General features: G+C 44.4%; 1 protein-coding gene across 2 annotated transcripts in view; it reads right to left on the minus strand.

The window, feature by feature from the left end:
- Positions 1-2096: 2096 nt before the first annotated feature.
- Positions 2097-22895, minus strand: part of MCRS1 (microspherule protein 1) — a 700973-nt gene continuing 680174 nt past the window's right edge. The window contains exon 15 of one of the 2 annotated variants that reach the window (XM_069653718.1): positions 2097-4496. In XM_069653718.1, the coding sequence (XP_069509819.1) occupies positions 4410-4496 (87 nt within the window). In that variant the 3' untranslated portion in view covers positions 2097-4409. The remainder of the gene's footprint in view (positions 4497-22895) is intronic. The other variant, XM_069653719.1, reaches the window with a different exon arrangement.

A 22895-nucleotide genomic window follows, 5' to 3' on the forward strand; every position in this document is an offset into this window, starting at 1 on the left:
TGACCACAACCTACCCATGTCACATGCACAAATATTTGGACCTTTCCTCCCAGTGGGATGTATCACTTGGAGTGTCAGTATGGAAAGATAGCCAATGATAAAACCCGTCCAATGAGAAAATGACGCTGCATGGGAAAAATCTATTGGCCATTTAATCCCAAACATACAGAAACCAGGGAGAGCTATGTGCTTGAAAAGTCCACAGACGGGGAACTCTGCCCAACAGGAGGAGTGCTGATATGGGATTATATCTTGGAAATAGCTGGACGATCCCCTTAAAGCCACCTTTGGTCCAGATGAAGCAATGACAATTTGTGAAGTATAGGAAAGATTAGAGACCGAACTGACTGGGTGAAGTTGCCTGGAGCCGCGATATCCCACCAGTCATAGGCCTTTTAAAAGATAAGCCCAAAAGTGAAAGTATAAAAATCTCTGCGCAATTAAATATGTGAGCTCACAAATTCTTTATCACGGAGGCCATTAAATGGGGACTGCGCTATGAGGCAAGCAATGGGTTGGGGTCGGAGGGGAGTGATTTAAAATACAATACCATTGTTTTATTTTGCATGAAATACACTTTATCCTTTGAAAGTAACTGGATAAATGGATCTATGTGTTGTCCCAGGTGTATTTTAGGACGGACTGTGAACTGGTGCACAACATATTCACAGTTTAAGAGGATTATTCAACTTTGATCTGTTGAAGCCATGGGTTATATAAAGAGAAATTGAGGGAAGCTAAACCCTTAAGTGGGAAGAGGGAGATTTGTTTCTCCACTCCATTCCCAAGAAAAGTATGCCAATTTAAACCACCATGACTAACTTTACACTAACATTACACAGAGAAGAAATTATTCTGCAGTAAGCCGATTTCCAATGCCAAGTCGGATTGCGGTGTTAGTTTCTATCCCTTCAGAGAATTGTAATTTGGGGAGTTTGTGACTTTTAAATGAAACAATGTTCTATGCTCTTGAAAGGCAACCACGTGTTCAACATACCACACTGTTTTTATCCATACTTGTCTACACTAGAAACAGAACCATGTACACATTGTAGAAGTATTAAGCAAAAGCCAAGTTTTGGGGGATAGAAAATCCAGCAAAATGTCCATATATATTTTTCCTCTGATGTAAAAATGTGCTGCTGTTAGAAAAAATGAAAAGTAGCAAATTGTCAGTTGGTGAGTAAAATAAAGAAAGGTAAAGCTGACAAGCAGCGATAACGTGAATATACAATGTATATTGTTGCCTAGAATAAGCCAGAGAGATTTTATTGTTATGAATGGAAGTGTGTGTATACTGACAAAATAGTGAGAAAAACCAGGCAGGTTCTTTTTCTCCTCTGTAGATAAGCTTCTTGCCGGCGATTGTATAATATTGTCAGCGACTCCCCCAGCATAAAGTTAGGGGCCCACCTTTTGTTTTGATTTACTATATTAATACAATTAAAGATTCTGATCAAATACAGCTGGCTTCTTGTCCCAGAATTTTGGGGTGGGATCGTTGTATGTAATGGAGTGTTGGATCAAGGGAGCCATCACCATACAAACAACTTTAACGTCAAGATAGTCAATGCATCACTCTACAACATATTTGGGTTGGCATTGAATAGTTTCCATCATCATTAATTTAACTCAGCCTACAGATGGCTTCACCACAGATGTACGGTAAGGCTGGCCCTCCAATTATTCTTTCTGCCGTTTCAGCAAAACTTGAAAAATAAAATTGGCAGACAGCTACTTGCAATAAAGGTTTTGTGGGATGTTCAAAGGTCATGAAGAGAATGCAAGCAAATTAGGATTGTGAAGCTAGTGCCAAGTGAGAAAGTATATTTACAATAAAACATTTTTGTGGGGCAGAAAATGTGTTTTAAATATGCATGTGCTGTACGGCACCAACCTGACATACATACGGCCAAAAAACGATATTTTTGTATACACTACAAAAATACAGTTGTCTAACTTTTTGTTTGGGGATACATGTGTAAACACAGTTTCCAGTTTTGAAAGAACTGGAAAACACCAGAATAATCCACCAATATAAACCCTGAAAACATGAAACACCAGTTATGCATTCATGAATGCAGTGTCGCTGCACGTCAAGGTGGAAACAAATGTTTTAATAAAAAGATAATCAAAACAAAGATACATAGAAGGATGCTGAAATTAAAAATACGAGAAAATTACTTGTTTTACAAATTGGTTTTATGGTGGAAAGAAGGCGGCTATTGTTTGCATAGTTTTCATTCAATAGAAGCACCAGGAACACATCACTGCATGTCCTTTATATATTCACTGAAGAACAAAATGACTATGGAATGTACCAGAACTATGCTTTTTAAATAACGAAAAGGTAGAACTACCACACAAAAATAGTTATACAGATATTTTTATGGAATTACATCTATGTTACTTTAGAAGTACCCTTAAACTGGGTAATAACACCAACAGAATTCAACTTTATGAAAGAGAAAAACACCACCAAAAGGCTGTATTAAATCAAATAACTATGAATGCAATACAAAAAATATGTATTTTATTAATATGGGCTTATTTCTTCAATTGACAATTGCTGCACATTTTGAAGTCCCTGTGTTGTAAAAAAATACAATAAGTTGCATTTTATTTTATTTGTGAATTTCTGAAAATAAACCAATAGACGATTTCATACTGCTCTCTGTCTGTAGTAGAGATGAAATTCAACACTAAAGACCAGAGAACAAATCTTAACTAAAGATTTACACACAATACGTTTTCAACAAAAATAAAAATCAACAGATGAAACAAGAGTCCTTTTCAGTTGAGTCTTGAAAATGACATGCATGTGGGAGTCGGGGGGAGATGATCATTTTCTGGCATGACTCCAAATATAGTTCCATATGGGACCGGCACGGGGTCCCCCACGCCTTCAAAGTCTTGCCTCATGCTAAACTGAAGCAGCCCCACATTTAATCACATCACCTGCACCTTGAGGGGGTGTTTGCGTTTTGTTACTTCCATCCCCTCCCCCAGATCATACATTAAATTCCTTAGATATTTGACACAAGTAACAATCTAGATTTAAACTGAAAAACATTAATGCTGAAACCAGAACATCTCTAAAATCTGCAACATTTTGAATGGCCAATCGTCCTTAGATGGGTTCTTCTCGGATCAGGTATTTTACACATTCTGGATTTCATCTTTGACAATCGCAGGATACCCTTGCAAATTTGAGTTTACGGCCGCAAAGTATATCAGCATGTGCAAAGGCAATGAACACTGTTTCAGCTCTGTGTAGATATCCCTACAACGAGACCAGGGCTTTGTGCAGCTTTCTCAATTAGCAAGACGGCATTTTAATATATTGTATTTAATTTGAGATGTAGCAGCACTCCATTTATACTGTGTGTTAGTAGCTCTTTGAGGTTCTGCTGAAAATATGTTTATGAACTGAGAAAGCAGTGTCGCTTTGTTGTTCTTTTGCATTAAAGATCTACTGAATTGCAATGGGAAAATACAGTGTTTAGAAACTACCTACAGTAACACCGGGGACAAGCAAGATCTAGTTTGTTTTGAGCCCATGCCTTTTGCCAACCAGGGCTTGTCCACAGCTGCTCCTCTCCACTGAAACCTGAATGAGGTCAAAATTGGAAATGTGTTAAACATGTGTCTGTTATAAGAAATTTGCAGCACCCTTCCTGGTGGGCACAGAGTATACAGTAAGTTTACCCACAACATGTCTGCCATTGTTGGGAGCTTTCTAGGGTATTTGAGGAACTGTTGAATCTCAGTCTGTCTTAGTCACATTCCACTTTTTATTGCTGGGGTAAGAGGGTGAAAATCAATTTGAGAGTGCATCACCAAGGATTTGCACATTACCACATTTCAAGGGTTCAACATTCTTCCACACAAGAAAGAATGTTGTCCCTTGAACAAAGGAGTCAACTCAAGAATGAGCTTTGAGATGCATGCTGTTACTGGCCCATTAGGCTGACATGTTTTTGAGAAGTGCAGGTTGTCTAGATGCTATCCATGGCAACACTGCACAGAGAAGTAGTGGAGCAGAGTATTTAGGAATCTGTCCAATGCTCTGATAAACTATAATAGCAATGTCCATAAAAGTGCTCTTTAACTTCTGGAACGACAGTGTCTGGCAGATGGACACTCCTCCAGAGTTAAGCAGTATAAACCATTATCCCGTGGCTGCCACTCAACCACTGATCAGTGTCTTGTAGTCTGAGCAGCTTCGATTTGCTGTCTGAGGTCTCTCGCTCTGTAATACGTGGAACTCCGATTGCTCTCCAAAGTGTAAAACCTTGACTCCAACCGGAAAGTGTTCAGTAATCCAGCACCCATCCAGTCCACATCTCTCGGGGCTGGGGCGAGTTGTCAATAATGGTGCAAGAAGCCGCCGAAGCAAACGCTGCTCCTCACTGTTGATTTATTTTTGCAGCCTCTGCTTTGATCAGTGCTATCAGATCTTGATTTATCAAGAAAACAAACCGGAGACCAGCAATCTGTAACAAAAGACCCAACATTGCATGGGTTAATTGGATTTAGATGGCAATACATTTAAAATCAGGCATGCAAACCCTAAACTAACATTCCAGAGATTCCTCCTAATACAGACTGGGTGGCATAGAAGGCCAAACAACAACTAGTGACAGAACTACACTGCCTTGGCTTGAGCAACAAGGACTATACCACAGTGAATGACTGAAGAAACCCATCACTGACCAGAGTGGTTCATTCCAACACAGTTTTGATCAGAGGCAGGCTTAACCAACCACACACTGAGATGTGGGGAGAAAAGTACCTCTTAGCTGGGACTAACAAATCCCTACTGATGGATGTAATGTAAGAGAATACAGGCAGGCCAAACATATTGATATCATCCCAACAAAAGGCCACTTCGCTTCTCCTTATGAAGGTATTCACCCCTTTACTCACCCTTTCTAGTTCAGAAATACCATTAGTCTGGACACATACTCATGGGTACATCACTGTGTGTAAAATACATTTAGCAAGGGAACTGGAGGTCTCAGCAGTACGCTACAACACCTTATCTAATACATGAAGTCTTCTCTAAACCCCCTCCCTCATCTTCTACCTTCTTTCTTTTCAGCTCATGTTCTAGTTTTTGCTTTCCCAAGATCGAAAACGCACTGAACTAAAACACCCACCAATGCAATTGTTAGGGTACATTTCTTTCTTTGTGTGAAATCCCCAATCTCTTTGAGTCCCCCAGTACTGCTTTGCTGGACACCTGGATTGATTGTTAATTCTCCTGAGTGAGTGGGAACCTTTTTCCCCCGCTCATTCTCCTTTTTACTCTGGTGTATGGAACCTTTTAAACCACTTTTTGGTACTTCTGCTTGCAGTCCTGCTTTCCTCCAACTTTTTGGCATCTACATTTTACAAAAACAGCACACCACACCTACTGTGCAGTGTTGATGGAGGCTCCTAGAGCTTCCCCTCCATTGTTTCTTTATCTGCCTGACTAGCTCCTAAAGTGACCTAGGTGAGGGGATACTTTTTGACTCATGTGGTTTATTTTTCGAGATCAGGACACCCCACGTTAAGTGGAGGGCTGAGGGGAGACAATGTATCCCTTTTCTTGATTCTCCAGTAACAAACTGTCACTGACATTCCTCTGTTCAGGCTGGTGGTAGTGCACCTTTTTCAAGACTTTCTGTGAACATTTATCGCAGCTGTGGTAGGGGACACAAGGGACACCATTTACCCAAAATGGTGCTCTTACATTTTCAAGCTCTGAACAAGATGACTTGTCCTTTCTTATGCATTTTTCTAACATTTGGGGGCGGTGTCCCTTTGTCTTTGCCCGCTTCTCGAAAAGCCCACAAATGTTCTTTGAGTGACTGGCAGGACAGGAAGTGGGGGAGGTGGCTGAATCTCTCCTGTCCTTTGTCCTACAGTGTGCCTGACTGAAGCCAGTTCGTACTGGGAGGCTAGCTGTCCCCATTGGTGTAACGCTCACCTGATTCCCGCAGAGGCGCCGGTCTTGACTGGGTGAATGCCGTATCTTCAAAGGTGATGTGTAACACACGGTTGGCTCTTTGGGCTGGACCTCTGTGCACTGTATGTCTGACTCGAAGAGTAAGATGTCTGCAGATAGAAAATATGGGATTAATGAACTGGGGTTATTGGGTGCCTCTCTCCTCTTCCCTTTCTCTTCTCCTGTAGAACCCCAAAGGTTAACACCCTCACCTTAGGTAAGTGAACGCCGAGCTCTCCATCTGCCTCGGGGCAGGGTGCCGTAACCAGTTTCTTCACTGGATAAGGGTGCAGGCCTCTTGACCTCAGAGGACTGCTGTCCGTCGTTAACTGCACGAACGGTAAGTTCTGGGCACTTCAAATGTCTTAAAAGTCTTTTGTAATGATATCTCTTGTTTTGCAGGGTTCCGGCGATGGTGGATGGCGGGCTGATGAGAGTTGAGGATGGAACCCGCGTGAGGAATAGAAGCGCCTGGAAGCACGTAAGTAAGCGCTTGTAGCCTGCTTCACGATGCGCACTAACTGTCCCTTTTATCTTGCAGGTAAAAGTTCAGAGCTTTAGAGAAGCTGAAGGGTGCTGGAATACCCACTGGATTCGGCGTGGGAAGGAGTAATGGCACGTGAGTAATAAAGTTGCCCAATGTCTTTAAACGCGCCTTCTTTTGTCTTTCAGATGCGGGATGCAGCGCCGAAGGCCTCCGGAGCGTGCGACGAGCTGGTAAGCTTTTGTCTTTCAGATGCCGGAATGCAGTGCGAAGACCTCCGGAGCATGCGAAGAGTAGGTAAGCCTTTGTCTTTCAGATGCCGGAATGCAGCGCGAGGCGTTGGTGACAGCCGATGGACCAGGTAAGAGATGCGCTGCCACTGAAGACCGTAGTGCTAACCTGTTCTTTCTTTGTCTTTACAGGTGCTGCTGAAGACTGGATTCCAGGATGGTAAGCCTTTGTTCCCTTAGGCCCAGGATCCGAAGCAGAAGACACGATGAGCGTTCTGCTGCAGAGAATGCAGAATAACGCAAAGCAAGATTCATCCATCGGGTGTGGTTTAAATAGCCTCCTGTAGTGCTTAGGTGTCTCCTTGCACAGCCACGCCTAAGAAAAGAGTTCCTGCTTTCCAAAAGAGTTCCAGTGTTCTGAACCTAGGGAGTGGCTCCTGCCCCACCCAACAGGAAAAGTAGTCCCAAACAGAAGAGGATCAGGGGTTCAACTGGCAGGTAAGTAAGCAGCATGGTCTGCTGCAGGTAAGTCCACCCAAGCATTATGAGCCCGGCGCTTCCAGCGCTGGGACTGGGCATCTTTATGAGCCTGGTGCCACTGGCGCCAGGACAGGGTCCAAAAGGTCCCAATTGGGACTGGCTGGCACTCGGAACCGGGGTTATGGGTCTGCTTCCAAGGGAGTCGGGCAAGTCCTGATCTTTTGGAAGCAGAGATCATGACAGCACCCCCCCTCAAGGCCCCTCCCAAACCGGGCTTCTCCGGGGGTTTGGTCTTGTTAGGAAATGTTCGATGAAATATTTTGATTAGACGAGGCGCGTGGACATATTCTGCAGGTTCCCAGGATCTTTCTTGGGGACCGTAGCCTTTCCAGTCAATCAGGTAAAATAGTTTAGATTTGGAGATCTTGGAATCCAGGATGCTTTTGACTTCAAACTCGAGTTCTCCATCAACTAGAATAGGTTTTGGAGATGTAGTTAGTCGGGTTTGAGGTTGCACGGGTTTTAATAGAGAGACGTGGAAGACCGGATGTATCTTCATGTGAGGGGGCAAGTCCAACTTGACCGCTACTGGATTTACTATGGTAGTGATGGAATAGGGACCAAGGTATCTTGGGTTGAATGTGCGTGGTCCTTTTAGAGGTAGATATTTGGTGGATAACCAGACTTGATCTCCTACTTGATATTGGGGGGCTTCCTTCCGATGTTGGTCTGCTCCTTTCTTGTATTGTTCTTTAGCCCTTTGAAGGTGAGAAACGGCTTCCTTAAAGGCTTGGGTGATTGTAGAATGCAGGTGGTCTACTGCTGGTGTTCCAAGATCTTGGAGTGGATCCAACTCCGAGGTTCGAGGGTGACTACCGTATAAAAGAAAAAACGGGGTCTTCCCAGTTCCCGAGTGAACAGAGTTATTGTAGGCATATTCGGCTATCCAAAGGATATCTTTCCAAGTTTTCTCAGTTTGTTGTAGCATGCAGCGCAAATACTGTTCCAGAGTTTGATTGGTCCTCTCGGTTTGTCCGTCGGTTTGAGGGTGGTGGCTGGTCGAAAGTCTCACATCAATTTGAGCCGACCGACAGCAACTTCGCCAAAAATGAGAAATAAATTGACTACCTCGATCCGAAATTAGAACTGAAGGAAAACCGTGCAGTCGGACGATGTTTTCGAGAAATTCTCAGGCCAGAGTTGCTGCTGTTGGTAAGCCTTTGAGTGGAATGAAATGCGCCATCTTGGCGAATAGGTCCACGATTACTAGGATCGTGTTGTATCCGGAGCATGGAGGTAGATCGGTGATGAAGTCCATAGAAAGCGTATTCCAAGGGCGAAGCGGGATGTCAATAGGGCGTAAGAGGCCGGCTGGTTTTTCCTTGTGACTCTTGTTTTGGGCGCATACTCCACAGGACATTCTAAAGTCTCTGATATCTTTTTTCCAAGACGGCCACCAGAAGTAGCGCTTGATCTTTTCCGAGGTCTTGGTCATACCGGGATGTCCTTCCATTAAAGAATCGTGATAACAAGAGATTACCTTTTTCTGTAAATCTGTGCTGGGCAGGTATAACCGTTCTTGGAAATATAATAGGTTGTCCTTCACCGTAAAGTCCTTTCCCTGCAGATGCCAATTCTGTATGTCTGCTGGAGTTACCAGTAGCCTGCCTTTATCCTTAACTTCCTCTATGGATTGTGTGGCGATTACACCTAGAATTCTTTGTTCGGGAATGATAGGTACAGGTTTAGGATTGATCAAATGTTCTTCCACTCCCATCCGAGAAAGGGCATCAGCTTTACCGTTTTTTGTACCAGGTCGATAGGTAATTATGAAGTCAAACTCGGCAAAGAATAGTGCCCAACGGAGTTGCCTAGAGGATTGAGCTTTTGCGGTTTTCAAATATTGCAGGTTTCGGTGATCTGTAATCACAGTAACGGTGTGTCGGGCCCCCAGAAGATAATGCCGCCAAGCCTTAAAGGCGGACTTGATAGCTAGAAGTTCCTTATCTGTAATAGTGTAATTGATTTCAGGAGGCGAGAATTTGCGGGACCAAAATGCCACGGGATGCAACTGATTGGTTACTGGGTCCTTTTGTGATAGAACTGCCCCCATGGCAAGGCTCGAAGCATCAGTTTCAACGATGTAGGGGAGTTCTGGGCGAGGATGTTTTAAGATCAGTGCAGAGATAAATCTAGTCTTCAAATTCTGGAAAGCTTGTTCCGCCTCGGTAGACCATTCAAAACGTTTGTTTTTCTTTAACAAGGCGGTGATGGGCTGGACTATTCGAGAGAATTCGGGGATAAACCTGCAGTAAAAGTTAGCGAAGCCTAACATGCTTTGAACACCTTTTACGGAGGATGGCGATGGCCATTTGAGAATTGCATCGACCTTCTTTGAATCCATACGCACTCCGCTAGGTGATAATATGAATCCCAAGAATTCAACTTCAGTCACGTTGGAAACACATTTTTCCAACTTAGCGAAAAGTTTGTGTTGACGCAATCTCTCGAGGACCATTTTCACGTGTTTCCGATGTTCAGTTTCCGATGAAGAATAAACGAGGATGTCGTCAATGTAAACAACAACACACACATCTATGAGCTCTCTGAGGACATCGTTCATAAAATATTGAAAGGCGGCCGGGGCATTGCAAAGTCCGAAGGGCATGACCTGATATTCAAATAGCCCATACTTGGTGCGGAAGGCCGTCTTCCATTCATCGCCCTCTTTTACTCGTACCAAGTGGTAGGCTCCTCTAAGATCCAGCTTTGTATATATGCATGCTTTTCTGACTTGGTCCAGGAGTTCAGGGATCAAAGGTAACGGTGATCTGGTTCAGGGCGCGATAATCTATACAAGTTCTAAGGTCCCCTTCTTTTTTTGGAACGAAGAACAAAGCTGAGGAAGCAGGGGACTTGGAAGGACGAATAAACCCATTCGCTAGGTATTGATCCAGGTATTGTCGGAGGTGAAGATTCTCAGGCTCGGTGAGGGCATAAATTCTACTACAAGGAGGAGTAGATCCAGGTATCAGGTCTATCTGGCAGTCATAAGACCTATGAGGAGGTAGAGAGTTAGCCTGATCCTTCCGGAAAACATCTTGGAATTCTAGGTATTCAAGAGGTAACTGAGGAGCCTCCGAGGAAATTGCTGCCAGTGCAACACCAGGTCGAGGGTGACAAGTAGAGACACATTCTGGAAACTGAACCGTTCTTGCTCGCCAATCGATCTGAGGATTGTGCTTCTCTAACCAAGGAATTCCTAGAATAATCTGGAACTGGGGGGCCTTGATCACATCGAACACGATCTTCTCATGGTGTCCATCTTGACTTACTAGCGTCACTTCTTGGGTGGTATGCGCTACTGGTCCGGAGGCTATCTCCGTACCATCCACCGTAGTAATGACGTCCTTTACAGCCTTTGGACAAAGAGTCAGATTCATCCTCAAAACCATTTCATGATCCACATAATTGCCGATGGCACCGCTGTCGACGTAAGCTTCAATCTCATGTAATCGATCCGGATGTTCAGGGCTAATGAGGACCATAGGTATCACGAAATGCGAGGTGACGGAACTGGTTTTAACGCTCGGCAAGAGGACCTCTATTCTTGTCTGGCGAGGTTGTTTCCCTGCTCAGAGTTTGTGACCCTGGTAACTGCAGCTCCTGCTGCCTTCTTAGCTGGTTTCACCGGACAGTCTCGAAGAAAGTGCCCCGAGTTTCCGCAATAGAGGCATAATTGCAGCTGTTTTCTCCTTTCCCGCTCCTTTTGTGTTAGTGGTCCTTTCAGGCCCCCTATTTGCATGGGTTCCCCGGAGTCTACTCCTTTGGTAGGAGTTGGTGGTTTGGAAAATACTCGAGCATCAAACTTGGAACGATCGGCCTTCCTGTTCTGCAGTCTGTGGTCAATTTGAACGACTAAGTCAATATAGTCCGAACAGTCTTGCGGGGGATTCACTACTTGGGCTAACACATCTTTGAGCTCTCCACGTAGACCTCTATAAAACAGCGTAATCCTTTTGTCCTCAGGCCATCGAGTTTCCACTATCAGTCTGTTGAAAGACGCAATATAAGCCAAAAGGTCTTGATTACCCTGTCGCAATGAAAGGAGCTCATTGTCCAAGGCCTGCCCCTGTGAATGTCTTGCAAACAGTTTTTACATACTGAGCTGAAAAGCTCGAAAATCATGGATAACCGGATCATCTTGATTAACTAGAGGGATCGACCAGTCTGCCGCATTGCCACTAAGGTACGAAAGCACGAAAGCTACCTTAGCTTGATCAGTTGGAAAGGCTGCTGGCCGGCATAAGAAGTGCAACCGGCACTGATTAATAAATACTGCAAACCTCTTTGGGTCACCAGAAAATCGTTCGGGCGGAGCCAGAGGTACATTCCCAGGTAGGTTGATCTGCACTGGGTTCGTAGAGGATGTTGAAGGAAGATTTGCCCCTGATGCGGGTAACGGAGTTTGTCCGGCTTGTGACTGTAGCAATTGTCTAGCGAGATCGTCTGTTCGCTCCTTGGAAATAATCAGTTCCCTTCTTAGAGCATTCGTTTCCTGACGGGCTGCATGCACTTCTGCTCTTAGTTCCCCAAGTAACTGGGCTAGCTGGTCGGTATCCGAGGTTTCCATAGCGCCTGGGTGGGAGTTTTGCAATAGGCTTTGCGTTCTGTAACGCTCACCTGATTCCCGCAGAGGCGCCGGTCTTGACTGGGTGAATGCCGTATCTTCAAAGGTGATGTGTAACACACGGTTGGCTCTTTGGGCTGGACCTCTGTGCACTGTATGTCTGACTCGAAGAGTAAGATGTCTGCAGATAGAAAATGTGGGATTAATGAACTGGGGTTATTGGGTGCCTCTCTCCTCTTCCCTTTCTCTTCTCCTGTAGAACCCCAAAGGTTAACACCCTCACCTTAGGTAAGTGAACGCCAAGCTCTCCATCTGCCTCGGGGCAGGGTGCCGTAACCAGTTTCTTCACTGGATAAGGGTGCAGGCCTCTTGACCTCAGAGGACTGCTGTCCGTCGTTAACTGCACGAACGGTAAGTTCTGGGCACTTCAAATGTCTTAAAAGTCTTTTGTAATGATATCTCTTGTTTTGCAGGGTTCCGGCGATGGCGGATGGCGGGCTGATGAGAGTTGAGGATGGAACCCGCGTGAGGAATAGAAGCGCCTGGAAGCACGTAAGTAAGCGCTTGTAGCCTGCTTCACGATGCGCACTAACTGTCCCTTTTATCTTGCAGGTAAAAGTTCGGAGCTTTAGAGAAGCTGAAGGGTGCTGGAATACCCACTGGATTCGGCGTGGGAAGGAGTAATGGCACGTGAGTAATAAAGTTGCCCAATGTCTTTAAACGCACCTTCTTTTGTCTTTCAGATGCGGGATGCAGCGCCGAAGGCCTCCGGAGCGTGCAAAGAGCTGGTAAGCTTTTGTCTTTCAGATGCCGGAATGCAGTGCGAAGACCTCCGGAGCATGCGAAGAGTAGGTAAGCCTTTGCCTTTCAGATGCCGGAATGCAGCGCGAGGCGTTGGTGACAGCTGATGGACCAGGTAAGAGATGCGCTGCCACTGAAGACCGTAGTGCTAACCTGTTCTTTCTTTGTCTTTACAGGTGCTGCTGAAGACTGGATTCCAGGATGGTAAGCCTTTGTTCCCTTAGGCCCAGGATCAGAAGCAGAAGACACGATGAGCGTTCTGCTGCAGAGAATGCAGAATAATGCAAAGTAAGATTCATCCATTGGGTGTGGTTTAAATAGCCTCCTGTAGTGCTTAGGTGTCTCCTTCCACAGCCACGCCTAAGAAAAGAGTTCCTGCTTTCCAAAAGAGTTCCAGTGTTCTGAACCTAGGGAGTGGCTCCTGCCCCACCCAACAGGAAAAGTAGTCCCAAACAGAAGAGGATCAGGGGTTCAACTGGCAGGTAAGTAAGCAGCATGGTCTGCTGCAGGTAAGTCCACCCAAGCATTATGAGCCCGGCGCTTCCAGCGCTGGGACTGGGCATCTTTATGAGCCTGGTGCCACTGGCGCCAGGACAGGGTCCAAAAGGTCCCAATTGGGACTGGCTGGCACTCGGAACCGGGGTTATGGGTCTGCTTCCAAGGGAGTCGGGCAAGTCCTGATCTTTTGGAAGCAGAGATCATGACAATTGGTCAACCATCGGCGAAGTTTGAATTTTGCATGGAACACGATTGATGGACTCAGCCAATGTTCCTGAATAGATTCTGAGGTCCTGGAGCTGAAGCTCAAGAGTTGACCACTGGAACAGAAGATTCCGAAGACGGACGAAGCAAGACGCCACCAGCAACTTTCAATGACTGGCAGAGCCTGTTGAGTGTGTTAACTAAAGGGGCAGCCCTAGAGGCGGAACCTTAGGCTGAAATGTAAAGTGTATCATAAGGGGAGTAGCCGCCGATATATATTAGAACATACTACCAGTGCTGTTTGTTTCTATTTGAGGCAAGCTGCTAGTGGTGTTATAAAAGTCACCAATGATCCATCCCCTGATATTGGTATCCCTTAGGCAACATGACTATTTCAGAATCAATTGTACACTTATTTATATATAGTCTTGTTTATACATTTTTTCATGAACTTTATTCCATGATACTCAATTTACTGGTTATGAATCAAGGTAGGTCATACCAGTCAATTAGAAATAAGCAAACAAAATTAGAGCATGAGTCTCAAATTTGCTGCGAAATCAAACAATTTCAAAAACTAAACTAAAAAAACATTTTTCACATTTAGGTTAACAGTACAATATGGATAAAAAAGCAACTTCATTTCAAACAGTACAGACAAAATAGAAAAACAAGCAAAATCATAGTACAAGCGATTGTGGTTTGCACAAATGAATGGTACAATAGCATAGAGCATAGGGGTTGGAGAAACCAATTGTCTTTCTAGAGTGCAAACATCCCCATATGCTAAGAGTTATTTAAAATCTGTTGATGACCAATCCTCGGTCTATGTCGGGAAACAAGACTTCCCAAGATTGACAAAAGGACATGCAGATGAACAGCCTGGTCCTAGGATGTTTTGGCTTCCAGATATGGTGCCTTCTTCTGGGTCTCAGGATTGTGTCTCCCTACAGGTGGTGAACACAAAGGGGAAGGGGAATTAGGATCTGATAACCAACATATTTTAGATAACTCTATAGCATATGGGGATGTTTGCACTCTAGAAAGACAATTGATTTCTACAACCCCTACGCTCTATGCTATTGTACCATTAATTTGTGCAAACCACAATCGCTTATACTATGATGTTGCTTGTTTTTCTATTTTTGTCTGTACTGTTTAAAATGAAGTTGCTTTTTTTTATCCATATTGTACTGTTAACCTAAATGTGAAAAATATGTTGTTTTAGTTTAGTTTTTGAAATTGTTTGATTTAGCACAAATCTGAGACTCATGCTCCAATTTTGATTGCATATTTCTAATTGACTGGTATGACCGACCGTGATTGTTTCATAACCAGTAAATTGAGCATCATAGAATAAAGTTCATGAAGAAATGTATAAACAAGACTATATATAAATAAGTGTACAACTGATTCTGAAATGGTCTTGTTGCCTAAAGGATCCCAATAAAAGTTCTTAGGGTTGGATCACTTGGGACTTATATAACACCACTAGTACCTTGCCTCAAATAGAAACATACAGAACTGGTAGTATGTTCTAATATTTATCGGCGGCTACTCCCCTTGTGATAGAGAGCCTGTTGAGTAACCGCTGCTGTCCTGACCTCCTTCTTCCAAGCGTCGGGGAAGATCCGAAGAAGACTAATTCCTCCATGGACTGGTGGGCCTAACCAGTCCCAAGGCGAACTACAATTTGCGCCATCCCTGGAACAGCTGCATCTTCCACGCCCTGCAAGCACCAATTTCCGGTGTCCTGTGCTGCATTGTTATGCATCGCCGCCGGAAGCACTGGTCGCCTGCAACTTCGAGAGCATCCTCCTAGACCTGCACCTACTCAGGTGAAGACCAAGAAACTGAGAAGAGGTAACTGCTGTGACAACCGTCACTCCACTGAGCCTGAAAAAGGCACCAACAAGCCAGAATTCCGAAGATCCTTTGCCGGACACCCGCCTGCATGAGTGCTGTTGCCAGATCCCCCAGGTCCCCTTCTCCTGTCACAAGACCGAGAAACCGGTGACCGGGTCAGCTGTCACCTCACTGCTGGAACCATCCTGCTGCAATTGCTTCTTTTTTCGAAAGTACTGTCCCACTCCTGGTACAATGTACCTGGAGTCAGCTTGCTTAATTTGGTGACTCTGGGGGCTGTAGATAGCTTGTATGTTGCACCCTCCCAGGTGTTAGTGGGGCGGACAACCCATTGTGCTCCTATGGTAAAACCGCCTGGCCTAAGACACTGGTCCTTGGGGCAATCCTTCAGGGGGGTTCCTACAACAAGTGTTTTTTCTTATTTTTTTTTTAAACTTTAATTTTATTGTTTTTGCAAGATAGAACAGAAATACATTCTGATACGTGCTGTGATAAACATACAACCGTGTAGTAAAACAATTATGATAAAACGGTTTGCAGTTGTAAATTAAAGTTTTACATGTAACACCTGTTGTTCTCAACCCACTTCCCCCTGCCCCCACTTAAACAAAATGGCAACAGCAACACACTCCAGTTTTGTCGGAAGTGACGTTCTTTTCCAGGAGGTGGCGAGACAGGCTTGGGCGGCCAGCAGTAGGCCATTGACCATTTTCGGCAGTTGGAATATGTCAACTCCACATTCCTCCAAACCGAAATATATCGTTAAGTGGGGCCTTTTCTCTGGTTATGCCATCTAGATCCTCAATACAGCGGAGTACTTCTTCCCAAAATATTTGGGCAGCGGGACAATCCCACCACATGTGCCAGTAGTTGGTCTGTTAGGGTTGTACTGCCACCTGTTGAGTAGCTTTATACCGTGCAATTTGTATTGGCACTCGATGGAGGCTTTTGCGATCATGCTGCACATTCGAGACCAGAGTTTAGGATGTAGATCTCAATGCACGGCAGTTTCCCATTTGCTTTTCAAAGTGTCGGCGGTGGTGTTATTCACTTCTAGTAGGGCAACATACATAGCTCTTATTAAGCCTTTGGTGCCTGTTTCTGTATTCATTATATTTATAAATGGGGCGAGTTCCCTCTGCAATTCGTCCTCCCACTTCTTGTCCGTCATGATTCCCTTGAGTTGCAGGAATAGGACGACGGGGAGTGGGCCTATGCCCAAGGCCTCTTCCAGTTCCTGTATTGTCAGATAACTTCCATTCTTGCACAGTTGGCCCGCTCTCTCCAGTCCTGCCTCGTACCTGGTCTGAAATCGGTCTGGTTCTGGAATTGCATCACATATGCCTTGGACCCATATGTGTCCTAAAGGTGAGGGCCACATTGTGATTCCTTTCATCCTCTTGCCTGCCCTCCAGATACTTCATGAGCTTTATAACTAACATGGTTACCTGCAATAGTAGTGAATCCTGCTCGATACTACCTCTCTGAACACTGTATTTCGCATGCCTGCCTTTTCCCTGCATGATCTCTGGTCACTAGCAGCCCAGTGACCTATCTGAACTTTGAGTGAGTCGTACCAGATAGGGTTGGACTCGTAAAATGGACATGGGTCAATGTTACAAAAAGTTACTAAGAGTTTTATAAGTTTGCATCTATGTTTTAAGTTGGTTGGTTGGCTGAGTGATTTGTTATCCAAAAAGCTATTCTAAACATATTTACCTGTGGGAAATCTATTTTAAGAATATTGCAAGTGATCGTATACTGTGAAAATATGTTTTTCCACTTACCTGAACTTAGAAGTACAACAGTCTGCTTCAGTGTATATAATAAATATAATTTTCGATATAACTCAACAGTGTCAGCGTTTTCTTGAATCAAGGTGTGCTCTGAGGTCTGTGTACCTACTACAGCCCTCCTCCCTCATTAGACTAAGCCGGGCTGCTCGTCCATTGCTACCAAACCTTTAAGGTAGTTCAGGACAAATCGAAGAGTGTAACCCTGTTCACCAAAGGGGAGCTTTCTTAAGTTCTTTCACAGACAGCAACTTTTGTAAAACTCCTAAATTGTGACCCAGATCTTGACCCAACCCAAAGAAATAATGTCACCCCCCCCAAGCTGTCCTTCCCTTGCTCATGCTATAATTGGAAGGCCAGAATTGCTGGAAATAGAATGAAGAGGATAACCATAACCAATGTTTGGAACATTCAAGATTGGTCATGAATTGTCTTCAACTTTCCTGCAGGATTGTCTCATGAGGCTGTCGGGACGGTAGAGCTCCTAGCTATAGTTTACCTGGGATATTTGCTGCACAGCATTCCAGTGCCCTTTAAGCTGCCCGGTATGCACTTTAAAAACATTGATATAAACAAGGAAATAGAAAAACAAGGTGCTTCAAGTGGAATATTACAGAGCCCATCATGTGGATAACAGAAAGCATTAGGACATTCAGAGGAACAGACACAGAGAAAAGCTGGGTATTAAAGGAGGAGTGAGGAAGAAGAGCTGAAAACTGAGGAAACACACAGGCAGAGCTGGTCACTAGGGGGGGGCAAGTGACCAATCAAAAAGAATTGGATACATGTTTGAAAGCATGGGACACTCAAGGTACAGAGAAGAGAGGTCTTGGGAACATTGTGAATTCTGCTCATCAGAAAACATTTAAAACAAAATATGAATTTGGTTCCCTTTAGCAGAAAGAATGGAATTCCAGAGATGAATGTTCATATAGGCCAATAAATTGTACTGAATATCTAAATGGTTTGGGCAAGAGGTCTGGGAGGTGACGTCTTCTATGCATAAATGTTTTAAAAGCTATGAAATGGGTAAAGCTGTTGTACTAGGGTGGAACTCCAGTCCTAAATGTGGCACATATGATGGGCTGGTTAACTACATCACCACAGGATGGCAGAGGAAGTATATACAGAAAGATATATGGGATAAAGTACCACCCTAACATACATTATAAGGATATTACAAGTCTCGGAGGAGCTGCGTAATCAAATAAAGGAATGAGGCTGAAGGGCAAGTGCTTCCATAAGGTTATGGAACTCCAAGGTGACTTGCAATATCCTTTTCATGGAGGGTCAGGGGTATTTTATTCCTTATAATGTCGTCCACTGTCGTCAGTATAATGTTCCTTATATGTCGTCCACTTTCCTACCTAGCATCTTAATTTAATGTAAGGGATCTTTCATTTGCTGATCCACATAAACAATGTAGAGTCTGATCTGCTGATTTAAAAAAGCTAATCTGCAGTCTCAAATGTGCTGCAAACTATAGTTTAAGCAGTTTAATAAACTTTTTTTATTGTGTGCTTTAAAATAAGTAATAAAGATTCTTGCTCACTTGTTGAACTCCAACAGTGCACAATTTAAACATTCTACCATAAACAGTTTCATTTTAGTTAATAACTGAAAAGTGTCACCGAAAGGAAGGAATTTGAAAATCTTGTTGTGGCTTTAATTAAGTGCTGTAGTGAAAGCTGGAATTCTGCTCTGTACTGGCTCAAGCAGCAGGCATTGTGATGTCACAACTGAAGTGTAATAACGGATTACACAACAGCTGAGAAGTCATTTTCTCATTACAAGACGGTTGTGATGTCACAACTAGGCTGTCATGTGTCTGCATGAGGCTCATCAGCAATACATCATCTCAGATACAAAGTACAGGGCTGGCTGCTCTCAATCAATTCTCCCCCATTTTGTAAGCAAAAGACACAGACTCCCTAGCCCGAGGAAACTGCGGCTTTCCCAGGCAAGTGCATGACCTTATAAGGACTTTTCCTGAACTGAGAGGGCAGGAAGAAGGCCAAACTACAATATGACCAAAGAACAAGCGAAAAGCTCACGGCACAGCCATTTTAGCACACTAGCCATGTTTAGTACCCCAGGTTGGTTCTCCTTCCCCCTCTTTTCTGAAGAGTCGGTTCTTAAGGCCCTTCAGCAGATCAAATCTAGCGCACCTTCTGATGTAGTGCCATTAAGAGTCTTGAAGGAGATTTCACCTGACCTTCTAGGGGTGATCACAGAGGCCGTTAATGCCTCTTGTCAAGCAGGGTTTATTCCAACTGAGTTAAAGGTTGCAACAGCAATTCCATTCTTCAAAAAAACCCTAGCTGGATTCTTCTTTACCAGCTAATTTCCGGCATATCTCTCTTCTACCTGCTCTTATGAAACTCTTGGAATCACTGGTTTCTCCTCTTTTGTCTTCCTTCCTTGAACTATCCGACTGTCTTGACCCAGACCAGTCTGATTGCCAGCCAGGCAGGGGTAATGAGAGCGTCCTAATCTCTGTCCAGGATGACATGGCCAGGCTGGTTGATTCGGGGGGTGTCGGAGCCCTGATATTAATACATCTATGAGCAGCTTTCGACACGGTTAACCATCCCACCCTGCTATCCCGCCTGGCCCAAGTCGGTATAGCCGGTCAAGTTTTAGCTTGGTTGTCGATCTCAATCTCTCTTGCTCTCTTTCCTTTCTAAATCTTCCACTTTGTCACCCATTCTCTTCAATATATACATCTGGGCATTAGTGTGCCTCATCCGCTCCTTCGGTGTGAAGTGCTATTTGTACGCCGATGACACCCAGATCCTGATCCGGCTAGATCTTGATCGGACTGAGGTGTCGTCGTGCCTTCACCAGTGCCCGATGGCCGTGGGGGAGCGGATGGGCCTTAATGTGCTAAAAATTAATGGGGACAAAACAGTGGTGTTGATGGTGCCGTAAGCAGGCATCAAGCCATCCTGAATTATATACTTCAAATAGAGCATTAACTACGGCCTATCTCCTCCTGACCCTGCACTCTGGATTTCGACCTTTTGGCCCTCTTCCCTGGGTCCTCTTCCTGCTCCTACGGCAAAGGTAAAGAATGTGGGAGATATTATGATGCCACCCTATTGATGGATGCCCAGGTATCATCTGTTTGTCAGACTGGGTTTTTCCATCTGAAAATTCTGAGACAAGTCCTCCATTTCATACCATCTTCCTTGTGGCCACTGGTTGTGGCTGCAATGGTATCCAGTCGGCTGGACTATTGCACAGCCCAAGGGGTTGGTCATCCAACTGCATCGCCTCCAGAGTTTTGCAGCTCGGGTGGCAAGTGGATCACCTTATGATGCCCATATTTGTCTGGTACTGCGTCATCTGCATTGGTTACCAATTGCCCAACGCATCGAACTCAAGACACTTTGTATTGTGCATCACACTTTGCAGGGGGTGGAATACCTGTGCATTAAATGTTCTCGCTACCTCCCCAAGAGCTCTTTGAGATCCGAGTCTGCTGGCCTGCTCTCTGTACCACCGTTTTCGCCGTTACCGGCTTACTGGACGTGCCTTCCCCGTTGTGGCAGCACAGTTGTGGAATAAGCTGCCTGTCATATTGAAAAACATATATCATTATTTGCCCTAAAAACACATCTCTTTTAAATTTGGTGGCTGATGGTTGATGGCTGCTTTCTGGGCTTTTTCCTTTCCTCTCCAGCACCATGATGCCTTTGGGCGATTGCGTGCTGTATAAGAAGCCTTAAGATAACATAGTAGCCATATGCGGTAAACGCAAATTGCAAAAATGAATGCTAAAGCGGTAAAGATTTAACTGCTGCCAGCAGCTTGTCTTTAGGGAAATATACAATTAACCAAAAATCATCTGTGTAAAAAGCTAGGGTGACAATTGCACTGCATTGTAAGGTGCTGTGTGCAATGATAAAAATAAAATAATTCAAAAGGGAAACAGTTTCGAAGTACGGATAGTCTGAAGGACAAATTAGTTTCCCCACACCATGCGAGCAAAAGGCAAGGGGAGTGAAGCTGGAGGCTTAACCTCCCTTCAAAAAGTAATGGGGTTTCATAGGACACTATGGAGGGAAAGTTGCAAAAAGAAAATCTTCACTAACAAGCACTATGTGGGACAGCCATCGAGGTGGTCTGGGAGAGGGCACTATATCACTCTTCCTTTTCTTTGTGATGAAAAGTTTGATTCAGGAAAGAAACAATTACAGCCTAGCAACAAGCCATCCTGAATTATATACTTCAAATAGAGCATTAACTAGGGCCTTCTCTGATGGCACCTTTTTAATTTCTACAGAAGACATGGTTAGGGAACTATACATGGGGCAATGCATACATGACCACCCTTCTCTGGACCTCTGTTGCATGAACAGTGCTCTCATTGCATCCTGGGTTTAAGATGAATGGGGAAGGGGCAAGGTGACTGGCCACATAGGAATGGGCGATTACCTGCAAAAGCTGTGTTTGACAGATGAAACCCAGGCCAAGGATCAGAGGTTGGGTCAGTCTGAGGGTTACCAAATCCTCTTTTCTAACAAATACAGGCTATAGGGGATGAAGGGAGAATGGTAAGTGAAATTCCTTCATTACCTGTGTTCCTGGAACACTCCCCAGAATCAGTATGGATAGGAGTGAGTTTGGGACTCAGCTACTGGAGATGCGATTGGGGTCAACAGGTGCAAGCTATTGATCGGCTCTAGGCTTTGTCATACGGGAGCCACATTTCAGAAACCCATGGTCTCCACCTATTAATTAGAACATTTAGAGAGAAACAAATAATCCTGGACCATGTAAATCTGGGACAAGTTAATGACAATACTGGCAATCGAGGAGATCGGAGGCATACCTGGGCACTGAAGAAAAGAGATGGGAAAAAACGTAGGCACAGAGAAGGAACTAGCACAGTGCACGGACGATAGGATACAGGAAGTAGAGTATAACGAAGTCCAACACAACCTCAAGTACGTGAATACTCTTTATTTAGTACACAAGATTTTGGGTTGCAGACGCGCTCTCCGTTGATCAGTTTCCATCTGACTCATTCCAAAGATAACACTCCAACCACATCATAGAGTTCTTAGCTGCCACAGCTGCTGTGGGTTCCATTGAGACACAGAGCTCCATGTGCACTATGAAGCTTTCAACTATAAACACTGCATGACACAAAACTACATACACTACTTAACACACCTTCTTCCCTTCCAACAATTGAAATAGAAAAAGAACGTGAGATGTGCTTGTGAAATAACAAACATGTAATAACACCAAACCAGTGACAAATCACACTGGAAGTGGCTTGTGGGAACTGTTGTGTCTATGAAGCACAAAATGATCTTTTAACAACACGGTCCTTATTCCACACTTCACCTCCCTCCAGCTGTACCACATTCCCATAATCCTCCCACACAGTTTTGGCACACGTTTTCCTGCTCCGTCTGGGAAGTTTGATTTTGATATTATCACCTCTTCACCAATTTACATACATGCTTTACATCATACCATCTCTTTGATTCCTCACCCTTCAACCTCATCCTTTCCTGGATCACTTTGACCTCAATGCCTACCATTTTGGAGTGTCCCATCCAACCTGGCACTAACCACGTGTTGGGTTGGCGACCTCGCATCAGCGTTAATGGAGTGACCCCCCCCCACCAATAGGATGAGGGGTACTCCTGTACTGAAACACTCTCGACAGTAATTCTTTTTGCCTATCTCCACCCACCTGTAGCGACAATCGAATCCCACCCATGAGCGTTCTGTTAAAATACGCATCCATTACTTTGTGGGTGGTGCAGAGCCATCCTCTTAAGCCTAATACCATTGCCCTCCATCCAACCTTGAAACTCTTTTGAAATAAACTGTGGACCTCTGTTACTGATCAGCACTGCCAGCCAACATTCCCTCCAGAAAATACCCTCAAGAG

The sequence above is a fragment of the Ambystoma mexicanum genome, chromosome 3q (assembly GCF_040938575.1).
Source record: "Ambystoma mexicanum isolate Mex_15411 chromosome 3q, UKY_AmexF1_1, whole genome shotgun sequence".
Classification (NCBI taxonomy): domain Eukaryota; kingdom Metazoa; phylum Chordata; class Amphibia; order Caudata; family Ambystomatidae; genus Ambystoma; species Ambystoma mexicanum.